Below are 15,438 nucleotides of genomic sequence, written 5' to 3'. Positions count from 1 at the left end.
TGCAACAGATCCAACTCATTTTGGCTTCTATTTATGAGCTTTGAATAAGTGCAGCCTGTCATTGATGTTAGCAGGTGTCCGTTCCTACATGCCGAGGCCGCCCTGCAAGGGTTGGAGATTTAAAGTAACAGAGAGTAAAGATATATGGGGAAGTGTGTGGATATACATATATATACAATATATATATATATATATATATATATATATATATATATATATATATATATATATATATATATATATATATATATATATATATATATATATATATATATATATATATATCGTACCGTCCTGGCCAAAATCAGATTGCTGCTTCCACATAGCAGGAACAGACCTCTCAACGCAGGTAGGATGTTTTCCAACCTTCAACTTTTATTCAGGTGTCATTTGCAAATCAATCAATACAAAAGACATCCGCCTTACGTCCTTGACGCGTTTTGATCGCCGTCGTGCGGTCTTGATCACATGATAGATAGATATACACACACACACATATATATATTTGTGTGCGCGCCCTTGTCAGACTGCATAAAGATATTCCATTTTCCTGTCAAAGTTGCATATTTTATGTGAGTTTGAGAAAAGCCACACATTAGATCAGAGGATGACCTCAGTGGTGGTACACGTCATGGCTGACGCCATCCATCAATTTTAATTACAATTCTGAGTGGTTCTTACCTAGTTTCACTTCTGCATTTTCTGTCAGCAACACATTCTGCCCCTTAATGTCTCGATGAATCACTTTATGCTGGTGAAGGTGACTCAAACCCTGGAGATGGTAATGAAATAGAAAAACAGTCAGTAAATCGTACACTACTTTTCAATGAATCATTCTCTTTTTTTTTGGGGGGGGGGGGGGGGGGAATTACATCAATTGGGACCACAATTGTTTGCTACAAAATAATGAATTCTTTATGAACAGTTTCTTTCCCTTTGACTACAGAGAGGCCCCCATATCCAAGAGTGAATGCCTAGCTCCTGAGCACAAGACAGGACACTTTTTTGGTTGTTAAAGTTCTAATAATAATTAGGACTCTCCCACTTTGAATTGTTACCATTTCTGTAAAGGTGAAGACAAGAGTTTTTCAATGCAAGGCACCCATCCTAGTCAATTTTGTAGCAATACCAACAACTAATCTTCTAAGGTGGAGAGGTGTATATGGTTGACACGCACTTCCACTTCAGAGCAGATGAGGGACTCTCTACCCAAACATACACCACAGAGTAACTCTTTCATATCCTTCAACAAGTGGAGCCTATGCCAAAATGGGCAAACGTAGAAAAATTTAACAGCCAACACATTCATTTATTGCACTTCACAAGGCCTACAATCTATTTTCTTCCCCAGTAAAAGGGTTCAGAACCTAGTAGTTATTTTTAATTTCATGTTATTACAAACCTCAAAAAAACTCAGCAAACAAATAAAACATGTTCTGGGCCCCAATGAAAAAACATGCACTTAGTCACAGCGGGAAAAACGAAATATAAGTAGACATACTCTTCGAGAAGTATAAATGTCTGCCATTGCTTATCAATTCGTTTTTGTGAAAAGCAAACCATGGTATCAAAAACAAACATAATAGGCAAATTAATTGGATTAAATTAAGGGCAAAGAATACCAGCAGTTAATGCCCTAGCAAGGGTTTTCATTAGATCATAACAACACTTTAAAAATGCTCTGATCTTAAAATTAACCTTTTTGTGACAGCCCTGTCTATTTGAAAATTTCACCAGGACACCTCCAATAGGCCCATCAAATCCCGTTCGCAGCACATTACCTCTTTCAGTCCCCTACCAGTGGCGGTTCCTCCGGTAAGGCGGAGGAGAGTCGCCCCCTGTTCTTCAAGCAGTTCAAAAGGAAAAATAAAATGATAACGCAACGTTAGTATCATTTTATTTTTCCTACTGCGATGGCTCAGTATCATGCAGGGTGGGATGGGGCTGGCCAGAGCAGGAGGAGGAGTAGTGGTACTCTAAGTGTGCATGACTGTTTGGCTGGCCGCCTTGGGCCAGCCAAACAGTCATGCACACTTTCCATGTTCTGCACTGGCTGTATTGTACAGTCTGGGTGGAGAACATACACAGGCTCCCAGTCCTCGCCTGAGTGCCGGACCATGGCACTCAGACAAATCACGACGCTACTGTCATGGTGAAAGCAGCGTCATGATTGGCTCAGAGGAGCCTGGGAGTCCAAGTGCTTCCTGCTGCCGAGACTCGAGACAGGAAGACAATGAAGAAGGCGTAGGAGAGGCGGCGGCCGGCCGTACCCAGGTAAGTGCTTTTTTTTGTTTGTGTTTTTTTTGTTCCCCCCTGCCTTACCTGCCTCACCATCCCGTCCGGTAGCATCCGCTCATGTCCGATACAAATATCTATGAGCTGCAGGATCTTATAAGTAATAACTGAGAGGTAAAGGAAGAGATTGTGGTGTTTCTGATGGTTGAAGGGAGAATCTTGTGCCTCTTTGGCATGCACATGCTTCACTGCCATTGTTTGCGCCAGGTAAAAGAGGCTAACATCTAGACTAGGTGGACATGTTGGCAAGACTGCACGACCATGGTTTTACTTACTATAGTTTTTCCAAGGTATTGCTTTGCCAGAATTCTTTAATTCGATTGGCTTAATTTTGGTTTGCACAAGCACTGACTCCCGAGTCATGAGCTTAGGAACATTTCAGTGCTCTCTGCGAGCACTCAGTTTACAGTCCTGTTTACTTCCCGTGCCTAAAGTTTATTGGACCCTCCTCTTTTCTTGGCGTTTGCCTCCCATTTTCAGTTTCCTGCTCTTGGACATACTTTACTTAAATGCAGCTAATCAATCAAAATCATCCCAGGCTAATTGGATCCTCATTCTTCCTACCAACTCGAATGATTTTTTTATGCAGTTGCCATATCCTCTCACCTGTCCATTACACTTGATTCCTAATCTGTGATCTTAATACTACTAACAGCACAAGTGCTCCTTCCCACTTTCACTAACTTGTTCTGCGTTTTTTAAGTGTTCTTGACATCCACAGCTAGGCGGTCACGCCCCAAATCATGGTGATCCAATCAGTTCCCTAGTAAGGTCTTTACATGTTACTATGGAAAGTGACTGAGCCTTAGACTTTCAGTCATGGCCAATTGGACAGAGAAGACCAGATAAGGACACCGTTATTGGCAATGACTTGTAAGGTGTATTTCTGAAGACCTCCATCCTGCATTTGACTAGTCAATCTTGGGCCGTATATAAAAAAATAGCATTACATATCTAAAAATATCTTTTAGAAGGTCTTAATTTTTATAAGTGTTATCAAGGAAAGAGTCCACAGTGGAAGCCTCACTATTCAGGGAATTATCATGAGCAGTAATCATTAACCCCTCTTCATGCAAAAGAAACCTTATGCACTTAGCTTCTCCTTCGTTGTAGCGGACATACATAGATGCGTTGTGTACTTACCCATATGAAGTCCTTAAACCTGATTAAATTGCCCATGTGTTACAGAGTTCATTCAGGTCTACATTTTGCTATATGGTAGGTTTAATAATTCATTTATTAAAAGGCAAAGGTACATGAAATAGCTTCGTTCATCAAATCAGTAAGTAGTATGGTGTAGATGTAAATATTTCCCTGTCCTGGCTGAAGTGTATTTTTCCCCCTCCCTCTTTGTCAAGGTGGCAAATTTTCTGCTTATAGGGGCTATGTGGTTTCCATAGGTAGACCACCTCATATTGCATTGACACCCTATGCGTCAAAGCTTTGCACCTGATGGCAGTGAAGAACTAAGATGAAATCTACTGAATCAAAGATACTGTAAGGAATGTTTCAGTCTAGAGGAAATGATCACACTGTTCAAAGTTTTGAAAACAGGCATATAGACAAAGTAACGCTGAGGATCTGGCACAGCGCAGCCCTCAACCTTTTAGAGTTGGAAGAAGTAGGGACCAGGTTTGAGACTAGTTAAGTAGCTAAGCAAAAATAGAGTATATCGAAGAAAACCTGCCCTTAGGGAATTAGATAGGATACAGCAAGAATTTGTTGTAATGCCATGTCTAGAAAAAATACTTTTTTTCTAGAGACCCCTCACCCACCAGAGTTCATCATTGGGGTTCCTCTCAATCCTGTATGGATTGGGGCGTGCTACGACTTGCTAATTACGTTGGAGCACTCTTTATTGTAGAATATGTGTAGTGCAGTGATGTGGAGTGGGAAGGGAAAGAAAATCTAAAATTACTTAAGTAGTTGGTCACTCTTTTATTCCCGCCCCTAGTTGGTATGGTTAAAAAAGAGGGGTCATTAACTGAGAAGGAACCTGACCATTAATGAGTCTGGTTGTCTCAGTAATGTGTTTTATGTTTCGGGCTGTTCCCCTAATAGCTCTTCATCAGGACTCCACGGGGTCCAGCCTCGCGTGTACCACTCCTAGTGAATCCTGTAATAAGGACACAAACCATGCACACCTAATGCGCACTGTATACATATGGTTCTAGTGATTAGTCCGTGTTTCTGTAGATACTATATTACTGCATCATGGTCAAAGCCAGGGGTAGAAGGGCTTGTAGTCACACTTTCGTCAAAGCCGCCTCTGGTACAGTAACCTACTTCTCTCCCTGGAGACCGCATAGTTGAGACTAGTCAAGGCATTTTTCATATTGCTTCCTGCAATGTCACTTCTGTTCAAGCTAAGGGGCAATGGTCATGTAATGCCATTTCATGAGATCGTTAAACATCAAGAGTGCTAATTAGTACACTTTCTTTTTAAGTCTAGCCCTTTCCTACTTAGGGGCAATTCCAAGTGCCCCGGTACCTAATGGGGCCAGTAATAGCGGCTTCACTGGCAGTGCAAGATCGGCGGTAAATATGCGGATCCTGTGCATTTCACCTCAATACTAAAACTTACTGAAATCTATGAGAGCAAAGAGAAATTACCAGGGAAAATGAGACCTGAATGAACATTTCCCCATTGCTAAGTGGGACACTATCAAGCTTCTAATCCTCATAAACTCAGACACAGAGTTCACAATGACTTTGGTATATGTACCCCTAGCCAGTGGTAGACTTAACGGGGCAGCTACTGGGCGCTCGTGAGTACTTAAGTTTTCCCTCCTTATATAGATGCTTACAGAACATCCATTATATATATTAACAAAGCTTGCCTTTATTGTAATGGAGATGTGCACCTAACCAAAACAAGGATATTCATATTTACTGAGCAGTCTACTGAACAGAATAAGCACAGTAGGTTAATACAACAGTCAAAGCTGCTTTTAGAGACTCCAGAGTGCTAATGGGTCATTCACTTTGGGTAAATTGCCTGCATCACCTTGAGACCTGCACAGCTCAAATCCATCACAAGCAGCTCATGCTTGAGCAGAAGCTGATAGGCTCGAGCACTTTGACGCCTGTGTTTTATGGACAATGCAGAGGTTGGAGGGAGACTGGGATGCATAGTAAATCTGCTTTGGTTGAAGGTTATTGAAACGCTCCTCTGAAGCTTTATCGGGATCACAATGACTGCAGAGTTTTCCTTTCCACGAAGCAGGGATAGCAGAAGACAAGGAGAACAGCCTCTCCGAAAGGCAGCAAATCGAACAAGGCTGGGTGCACTTTTAACTATAGGAATATAAAATATTTACACCTGAAAAATGTTACATAGATTAACATTTTTGGCAAGAGATTTAAAATGTTTCTCTAAATTAGTAATGTATGAAGTTGTGAGCCTTTTGATTTGGTAGCTTCACGATGATCTTCTGGAAATGTTGAAACTTTGAAAGGTTTGTGAAGTTTTAGATTTGCAAACTCATTGTAAAAATCCTAAATTTTGCATCAATGTATGTACAGTGGCGGCTCCTCCACTAAGGGGGAGAAGCATCGACCCATTGGTTTTCAGCAGTGGAAAAAAGCAAAAATAAAATGATAACATGTTAATATCATTTTATTTTTCCTCACTGGAGCAGTTTTATGAGGTGGTGCGGGCAGGGCTGTCTCACAGTCAGCAAGGGGAGGAGTGGGTCATGCACTGTATTGGGTCCAGCAAACAGTCATGCGCACTTAGCATGTTTTCCACCGTGCTATAACGCATAGCTTGGGTTGAGAGCACACCCTGGTTCCCACTGACTGAGCGCCGAACCACAGTGCTCAGACCAATCATGCAGTGGTGGCTCCTCCGCTAAGGCGGAGGAGCGTCGCCCAATGCTGCTGTGCAGCAGTAAAAGGAAAAATAAAATGATAATAACGCAATGCTATTATCATTTTATTCTTCCCTGCAGCACGAGGGCGGGGCTGCTCTGCTGACAGTGCAGGGGAGGAGTTGGGAGCACAATAAAGTGTGCATGATGCTTTGACTCGCCCTCTCGTGCTGTCCAAACAGTCATGCACACTTTAGCATGTTCTCCATGCAAGCTGCATTACAGCCTGAATGGAGAACATGCCCACGCCTCCAGTCCCCGTCCGAGCGCCGAACCACGACGCTCAGATCAATCACAGTGCTGCATTGCAGCGTTGTGATTGGTTTAGGAGAGCCAATCACAACGCTACATTATCGCATTGTGATTGGCTCAGGGGAGGCTGACTGCTTCCTTTTCGGCAGACGAGAGCTGACGTGGGACAGAGCGGCGAGGGGGTAAGTGAATTTTTCTTTCTTTTTTATTATACCTCCTTACCCCCTAGCCCGACCACCCCAGATCCATGCAGGCCGCCAATGCAATCATGACGGTGCTGTCATGGTGACAGCAGTGTTGTGATTGGCTTAGGGGAGCGTGGTTGCTTCCTACTACCGGAGGAAAGATGACGCCGGAGAAGAGATGACACCCTGCAGAGGAGGTAAGTAGATTTGGTTTTCTTTCACCTCCCCCCAAACAAATCCTCACCAGTCCTCCCGCCACCCCCATTCTGTACCAGCCGCCGCTGGGTATGTCTAACAGATCTTTATGTAACACAAAGTAGCTCTGTGTAAGATATACTTTGCAGAAAAAGGTGTCCTTCTGCTGCAATGTTCCACTGAGCATAGAAAAGATACAAAAAGTTGAATTTGCAGAGAGAATTTTCTTCATTCTACTTTTTGCAACTTGTATGAGTGGAATTCGAATGAAAAGGATCTCTCTAATGTGTCTTACAATGCAGACACAATCTTTGCTGGGTCGAAGGCAAAGTGGGCAATTTCACAAAATTCCGTGTTAGGTGAAAATATATAACTTGGCAAAACTTTGCCAGTGAATTTAAACCTGTGCAGAGTCCCACTCTAAATAACCCTTAACATTTCTATCCAGTGCCACTCTGTATACATTATTTATTGGGTGTCCGTCCACATATGCCAAAAGGCACAGTTCACAAAAGGATGAAATGCCGTCTATTGCAGAGCATTTAGGAATTACCTTTAAACTGCTTAGATCTATTGAACATAGTTTAATTAGTTAGTTGACATGATGTGGTCAGCAAGATTTCTACACACCATTATTTAGGTTTCCCAAACCTAAATGTTTAGTTTGGTAGGTTTACTGATTTAATAACGATTGCACGAGTTTTGAAATGGATCACCATCTTCAAGAGACACGGTCATGCTTTTCTCAGTATTTCTGCACTGTATAAACACATGTACACAATTAAAATGTAATAACATGAAGAATTTACTAAATGAACCGAGTTTTCAAATGCACCCTGGAATTGCACACACAACTATAAAATCCATTTAGTAAGGTTATCAGACGGCGCCATGTGACCGTGGACACATTGCTGGCCTTCTGGGGTTTATTTACCATTTTAATGCTTTGTGGGAGTTGTAGTTCTTGGTCCATTCCCAAATGAAGTAAGGCACCTAAAACGATTTTTCTTGTAACATAGTATACTGGTTCTATTTGAAGCCTACAATTGTTAACTTTTATGCGTGACTCTGAATATATTTTGAATAGATAATAATTTATTGTATGTGTCTTCAACCACCATGGAACCTAAAAATATGGTGCAACCTTTATCGAAAACTAGTCATACAGAGTTTACACTTAGGTATGTTTTGAAGGCCAAGTTCATAAATAGTTAGCTAACTTTTAAGTTTTACACCTGTGAAATGTAAGAATTTCTAACTGTTGCAGATGTGCAAAGAATTCCCTAGGAATTCCATTTTTTTTTCCTTTCTCTTATGCTATCTCGGTGCATTGGATAGAGTGGCGAACCTTGAGTTAAGCAATTCAAATTTCAAGAAAAAGTAGCTTTTTCCACTGACCCTCCCTGAGAACTACCAGTTGTGTGATCTAAGCTGATTAGCCTAAACCAGGTGCAGTCAATGAGGGGAGGGGCAGTGAGGAGGAGGGGTAGAGAGAATTGAAGAGATGCATACATCCTATTTAAGGCTCCTTTACTGATTTTTACAGATAAATACATACAGAAAAAAAAATTCTTGTCGTGATTTTTTTGAAATGTGGATAACATGAATTGGGTTGCTTTTTGAGTGATTCTAAATACTGTTTGCCATGACTACCAGGCCAATAGCTGTGACGATTGACAGGTAAAGGGGTTAAAAATGAAATTAATTTTAGTAAAGAGGCTTAAACAGCAGTAGATATGCACAAGGGTGATACAGAAATGTGCATATTTTCACACAAGTGCATTGATTTATCATCTGCGGGTGTTCATAGCATTGAAACCTGGCAGGCATTCAAGCATGACTGCATATTTACCAGTTAAATAAATGTGGAAATATACTAAGTTCGGATTCATGTTTTCACAAAACCCAAAATAAATATGGATAAATACATATAAAAGTAGCAAAAAATAAATATGGATGAATACAGATGGAAATGTCCAAAAAATAAATACCATAAAACTGGGAGCCCGAATCATATTCTTTTTGTATCCTTTCTCCATTTAAGTGGTACATGCAGCGCTTAATTTCTAAACATAAGTGCCTGGGCCCTAGTCAGGAGTCCATACAGCTCGCATACCCCATTGCCCCTGCCTGCAGTGGCAATGACATTACTAACACAGCTACTAAGCATCACACTGCTCCAAGTGTGACAATTCAGACTATTCCAGGCCCCCAAAGCTATAAGAATGGCTTGGGCGGCAGGTATTAGTCATTTATAATGTATATTGAATGAATAAACAACTGCTGTTGTGCTCTTCTTTAAATTAGACAAACAGTGCCACCATTAGGCAGACTGTAAAAAGTGTCGGTGTCGACAACTTAGGTGCAGATGCCAAGCACCGGAAACCACTGGCTCAAATTAAGCACTGGGTACATGACCTTGCTGTTCAGTCTGCGGGCAGGGCCGAGACAATTTGAATAGGATGATGTGATTCCTCCCAAGTATCATGCCTAGATGTGTGTCTGATTGTCACTGTGCATCTTTACACCTTCCAGCAGGTCACTGATGAGGCCCAACATGAAAGGACCATTTCTACGGTGATTGCTTCGGATAGGATGCAGTGAAGTGCTTCAGGCTGGATTACCACTTTTAAAAGGAACCAAGGCTGATTGCATGTAGGTGGTCCCAGTCTGCACCAGCACAATGTCTGTAAACCTAACATAAGGCAAGCATTAGGAATAACTAACAGTGGTTCAGACTGATCCTAACTTCACTGTTGTGCCGTCTATAAAACTCAGACTAACACAAGGAAAAACTGTGTGAATTTGACCAGTGTCCTTAACTAAATTAGCAACTACCTAATTAACTCCCTCTTTCTTCACTTTTCGTAGAATGTTCCAAAAGGGCCTGTCTATCAATAGCACTTGTCTCATCAAGGCCTTTAGCCAATGATCTGGTAAATTCCTGTTGAGATAGTTTATGATAAAGTGCAAGTCAAATTTTGTCTTTAGTCTAATCCAGAATTCCAGATTTTTCAGCTCTCGCCGCTGCTAGGAAGGTTTTGCTACGAATCATGGTTGTCCCCTATATCACAAAATACAAAGTTGCATATCTTTTATACTAATTCCGTCTTTTCCAAGTAAATACGTTCTACAGCACAAGGAACTGTTTACCCCTAAATAATTTGCCCACCCTAATTAGGTGTAAGTGTCCAGTTCAATAAAACTATTGCTAGAAATGGGATTCCTGGTTGCCTAAGGTATTTACCCAGGCCAGGCAGGAACTACCCCTCTAGTCAGGGTAAGCTAAATACACACTAAAAGATAACTTGAGCTCACCCTCTGGTAGCTTGACACAGAGCAGACAGGCTTATATAAGAGGCAATGTGTAAAGTATTTGTGCAAAACACACACACACACACACACACACAGTAGCACAATGAATGTACCACAAAAAGACTGCACACAGAGAAATATAGAATATTTATCTGAGCAAAATAAGACCAAAACGACAAACATCCAATCAGTAGAAGTCGTGATATGGATTTTTAAAGATTACATGTAAAAGGAGTGTTGTGAAGTCACTAGCTGTCAAAAGGGTACTTGAGGTCATGAGGGACCAGTACAAATCCAAAGTCCTGGCTGATTGCGATGGAGGGCACCTTAGATGGAGCACGGCGTTGACGCTGAGAGCAGGATGCGTCGATCTTTCCATGCAGTCAGGTCACTGCAGTGTCGTCGAGCCTCATTGAAATGAAGACAATGCGTCGTCATCGAGCCGTACAGAGGGACAAAGTCAAGCTGCGCAGGCTGTGAATCCCCTGTTGTCAAAAAGCTTCTACGTAGAAGGGCGATGTGTCGGTTCCGATCAACGCAAAGGTGATGATGCATCGGTTTTGTAGCAAAACAGTTAAAGAACTCACTTCTGAGAACCAGAACTTGGAGAGGGCACCTCAGGCAAGGGTAGGGCTCACAGTAGGCAGAGTCCAGCAGCACCAGCAGAACTGCAGGAAGGCTTGTGTCCCTGAGTTTTCAGAAAACAGGAGGCAAGCCAGCAAGTTCTTGGAGACCACTTGGAGGGAAGGCAGAGTCCAGATCCCCTTCAGCAGAGTCGGGGAGCAGCAGGCAACAAGCAGAAAAGCAGCCCTTCCGGAAAAGCAGTTCAGTTGAGTAATTTACGCAGTACAGCAGTCCTTCTGGCAGAGGGTCAGTTCAAGATTCAGAAGTGTCTGATTTTAGGGGGTCAGAGACCCAGTACTTATACCCAATAGTGACTTTGATGTAGAGGGTGACTTCAAAGCATCTATCTTAAGTGCACAAGGATACCGGTCAACCCAATCCTGTCCGCTAGGCTATCTGTGGGGGGTAGATCAGTGTTGGGTGTGGACAGGTACCTATAGAAGTGTGCCAACCCCTTCCATTTCTCCCTGCTCAGAAAAACCCATCAGAATGAAGATGAACCCAGATGAGTGCTAGGAATGCAGATGAGCCTCACCTTCCTATGTTTGTGGCTGTCTAGAAGGAATGTACAAAGTGTAGCTGTCACCCACTCCAGACGTGTATTTGAGACAGGCTGTCGGAAACATTGAGCAGAGAATGCAGAGAAATGTCCACTTACTAAAAGTGGCATTTCTAAACAGTAATGGTAAATACAACTTCACCAATAATGAGGATTTAGGATTACTATTCCAAATATATCAAACATGAAAAAGCTACTCCTGTCTGATCAAGAAATATAGCTTAAAGAGGTATTAAGGAAGTCCCAATGCCGGCCTATGAGAGGTCTGGGTATAGTGAAAAACAAAATAAGCTGTTTGTCACTATCAGGACGTGCAAAACATAACAGTACTTTAATTTACTTGCATAGCACCCTGCCCTTAGGGTTACTTAAGGCCTACCTTAGGAGAAATGTATATGTAATAAAAGGATTGGCAAGTAGTTTTAAATTCCACATCGTAGTGGCAGTAAACTGCACACCCAGGCACTTCAGGGGCAGGCCTGAGGCAGATTTGAAAGGCAACTTCTGTGGGTGGCACAATCAGTGCTGCAGTCCACAAGTAGCATTTGAGGTACAGGCCCTGGGTATCTGGTATACAACTTTACAAGGAACTTACCAGTACATCAGATATGCCAATCAGGGATACACGAAGTACACACATGTTTAGGGAAGAATCATATGCGATTTAGCATTGATTAGCAGTGGGAAAGTACTCAGAGTCTTGAGGTCAACAAAATAAGTTCAGCAAAAAGAGGAGGAGAAAGGCAAAAAGTTTGGGGTGACCCTTCAGAGAGAGACATTTTCCAACATCTAATAATGTTTATCTACAAGTATACTGCATTTAGTATTTTGCCTAAATCCTCCAGGTGAGTATAATAATAATTTTATATCCCCATCATCTATCTAACCCTATTGACTGTTATGCTGACCTTGTGATGTAGTGACTGAAATATTAATGTAATGTATTGTAATACAGGTGATAATATGGGATCTATCATGCTCCCTAAACACTTAAGATAGAAAGGTTCATTTGATTTATAATTACTGGACGGATCTGTATTTTTCCTTGTAATTGTATGTAAAAATCCTGGAGTTTCAAGTTTCCTGAGATCTCTCTTCCCCACATTCACATATTTGTATCACCATATGTTTGCGATGATATCATGTTGAATGCAGTCACTGCAAAAGTGATATCTTTCAACGAGTCCCTCATTACGCGTGTACACTAAGTTCCAATGAGGCTGATGGAACTGCAGTTACTGGCCCAATCAGAATTATGAGAACCACAAAAATAGTGATGTATTTACTTTGGTGTGGAGATTTTGGCTGCTGAAATATGCAGAAATCTCTTGGTCAAAGTCCGTGCCAAATGAGAAATTTCCAGGAGACTGCCTGGAATTATCAATTCATCGTCTAATTCCTGATTCTTTGAAAACCCTAAGGATCCAACTCATAATGGCCATTTGACATGAAATTAAAATTATATTTATGAAGTGCTTGGATACCCCGAAGCATCTTGACACTGGCTATTGCTAGATCAATGTAAATAATTAGGTTAGTGAGAGGAGAGCTGTTCAGCATGTCTAACGATTTACTGAATAACCAGGCTTTTAGAGCTTTCCTGAATTGAAAGATTTGTCATTCCATTTAGTTTGAAAGGAAGGGTATTCCACAACTTGGCCTTGCAGATGACAAAACGTCTACCTCGCCAGGAGGATTTTTTGAAATTGGGAACAGCTATATTTTTGGTTGCAGATGCACACAGTGGCCTAGAAGGGATGTACCAAGAACAACTGCATTGAAAAAATTCAGAGCCTGAGCTATGAAGAGCTTTGAAGGCAATGCACAAGGCTTTAAAGGTGATACGCTGCTTTAACCAATGAACTCTTTGAGTTCCAAAGATGCCGACTGATACTTGGGAATGCCATATAGCAGTTGGGCTGCCGCATTTAGCATTATCTGCAATTTCTTAAGAAGCTTTAGATGTTCCCATCACCAGTTACCACTACTCTCGGTGTCAGTGACTTCAGAGGTGGAGAATGCAGGCTCTGTTCCTGAACTACTTGTAATGAGAGTCTACCATACAAGGCCATTTTAAATATGTCTACAATCGATAGTTGTCCTCATCAGCTGTCCTCCATGTTGTTTGGGCAGTGCTATTAAGCCCAATATTTCCTTTGTTAAACTTTTCAATGTAACCCATTCTAAACTATTTTGAGCTGCCCCATACCATCCTGACTTTCAAGGCTGGCCCAATTGAACTTGGTTCACCATTTAAAACATTTGGTATAGTAAAAAAAGACTGTTAGAGAGAGCCTGGACATGAGGCAGACAAGGGCTTTCCAACATAGCCTGAGACCTCTAAGTAAGGGGATCCCTCGATCTAGTCACAGACATCAAAGAGACTACTGAAAATGGACACATCCATGTAGTCTCTGCTACAAGGTTTGTTGAATGAAAGTCTAGTTCAGAAAGGTTTCCTCAAAGGATTTATTTGCTGCAATTTCTGGGAAGTATACCTCACAAATTTGAAACTAAACTGGGATGAAACAGGGATGGGTACAAACAGATGACCAAGAACTATGTGCTTGAATTAGGGACAGTCTTGAGAATGAAGTGGCACCAAACAGCAAGTGTCAAATCATGTCCTCATTTGTGTTGGGCTCTTCCACTAGTCCTTTGCAAGTATAGTGTAGTGCAGAGTGATGAACTTCTCACTGCAGCATTTCCTGATAGTTCCCAATCTACCTCGGAATTGCCAAATAAGATGCTCTACAAAACTCCCTTGGGTGTGATATGTCTATTTCAAGTGCACTCTTTTAGGGATTTCATTTCCAGCCAACTATCCTATATACAGGATGCCTCTGAATCCCTAAGCAGTTACAAATACAGTAAGCGCCACAGGTTGGCAGTGGGATGTGACGGAGAAGCGGCATGTGATGTCTTGGTACTGAACAGAAGGGATTGCTGAAAATGAGGACTGAGAAGCTTTCAAAAAGTTAGAAGAGGTTATAGTTCTAAAGAAGAGGCAGGTGAAGATGGGCATTCATTGTAAGTTATGTGTGGGACACTGAGCTAGAACAGTGTGCAGCTGCTGTATGATTAAGGGGTTTAAGAGATTGAATTGCAGAAAATATTAGTCTAGGAAGACCGAGCAGTGCATAAGATCAGGACTTGACTTTAATGGCATCTGTATTTTGTGTAACAGCCCTTGTCTTAGAACAATATATGCTTTTATCATTCAGGATTGACGGATTCTGCCATACCTGAAAGTGATACGCTACTACTGAGACCTCAGGAGAAGATTTGACCAGTGATTCCTGGATGATGCTATTTTGAACTGTCCCAGCATGCTGTGCAGGAGGTTTGGTCAGGGGTGGAGAGATAAGGTGGCTCCCTAGGATTTGCCAGTGGTGCCTGCCTTCTGAAACCTTCCTCTCCCCTTTAAAAACTCTTGCACAAGGGGGAGATGCCTGTGGATTTTGCTGCGCTTTGCTGCTGGAGCCTGGTACTACCATGGAGAAATGGAAGGAGGAACCCCCTGATGCCCACAAAGGACTAAGGACTCTGCCCAGTTGACCCCCGGACCATAGGGTCTCCCCAAGGGCCAGTGGGGCTAGCCCCCTTTACGCCCCCTGAGGACCAGTAGGGGGAAATCCTTGGACTTTTGCAAAGAAACCAAGATCAGAAGGAGAGCTGATGCAGGGAGCCAGAAGAACCAGCTCCTTGAGGGCTGCACCACTTTGGTGGTGAGGAGTTATTGCAACTGCCCCTGGTGACTAGAGCTCAAAACCAGGAGTAACATGAGCCCAAGATCATCAAAACTGGCCCAACGACGCCAGAGATATGGCATTTTCAACTTTGTCGATCAATCCGTTTTTCCTTGCATGGAGCACATGGAGCCCAGCTGACTCGTCCTGTAATTGCCCCCTGTGGCCTGCGGGTTGGTGCAAGAACTACTTTTGACTCCTGGGAAGGGGCATTCTTGGGGCCCCTTCCCCTGTCTCATCCATCCGCCCATGGACCTGCTCTCCCAGGCATGCTCCTTTTCAGGGGTCTGGAAACTCATCCTCGACTCCCCTCATGTGCAAAAACAAGGGGGAAAGGAACGCCTTTATGCTACCCCCAGCCATGATAAGCCATCTCACTCCTTGTGTGCCTC

The 15,438-nt window shown here is 42.3% G+C and overlaps 1 protein-coding gene across 12 annotated transcripts in view; it reads right to left on the bottom strand.

The window, feature by feature from the left end:
• The window catches only part of TNIK (TRAF2 and NCK interacting kinase), a 787,085-nt gene that overhangs the window by 315,017 nt on the left and 456,630 nt on the right, over positions 1-15,438 (bottom strand). For all 12 annotated transcript variants that reach the window (XM_085635448.1, XM_085635452.1, XM_085635449.1 and 9 more), the window contains exon 6: positions 682-772. In XM_085635448.1, the coding sequence (XP_085491574.1) occupies positions 682-772 (91 nt within the window). The remainder of the gene's footprint in view (positions 1-681; positions 773-15,438) is intronic.

Source organism: Triturus cristatus, chromosome 11 (assembly GCF_964204655.1).
Source record: "Triturus cristatus chromosome 11, aTriCri1.1, whole genome shotgun sequence".
NCBI lineage: Eukaryota > Metazoa > Chordata > Amphibia > Caudata > Salamandridae > Triturus > Triturus cristatus.
This window is presented reverse-complemented; position numbering and strand designations above follow the sequence as displayed.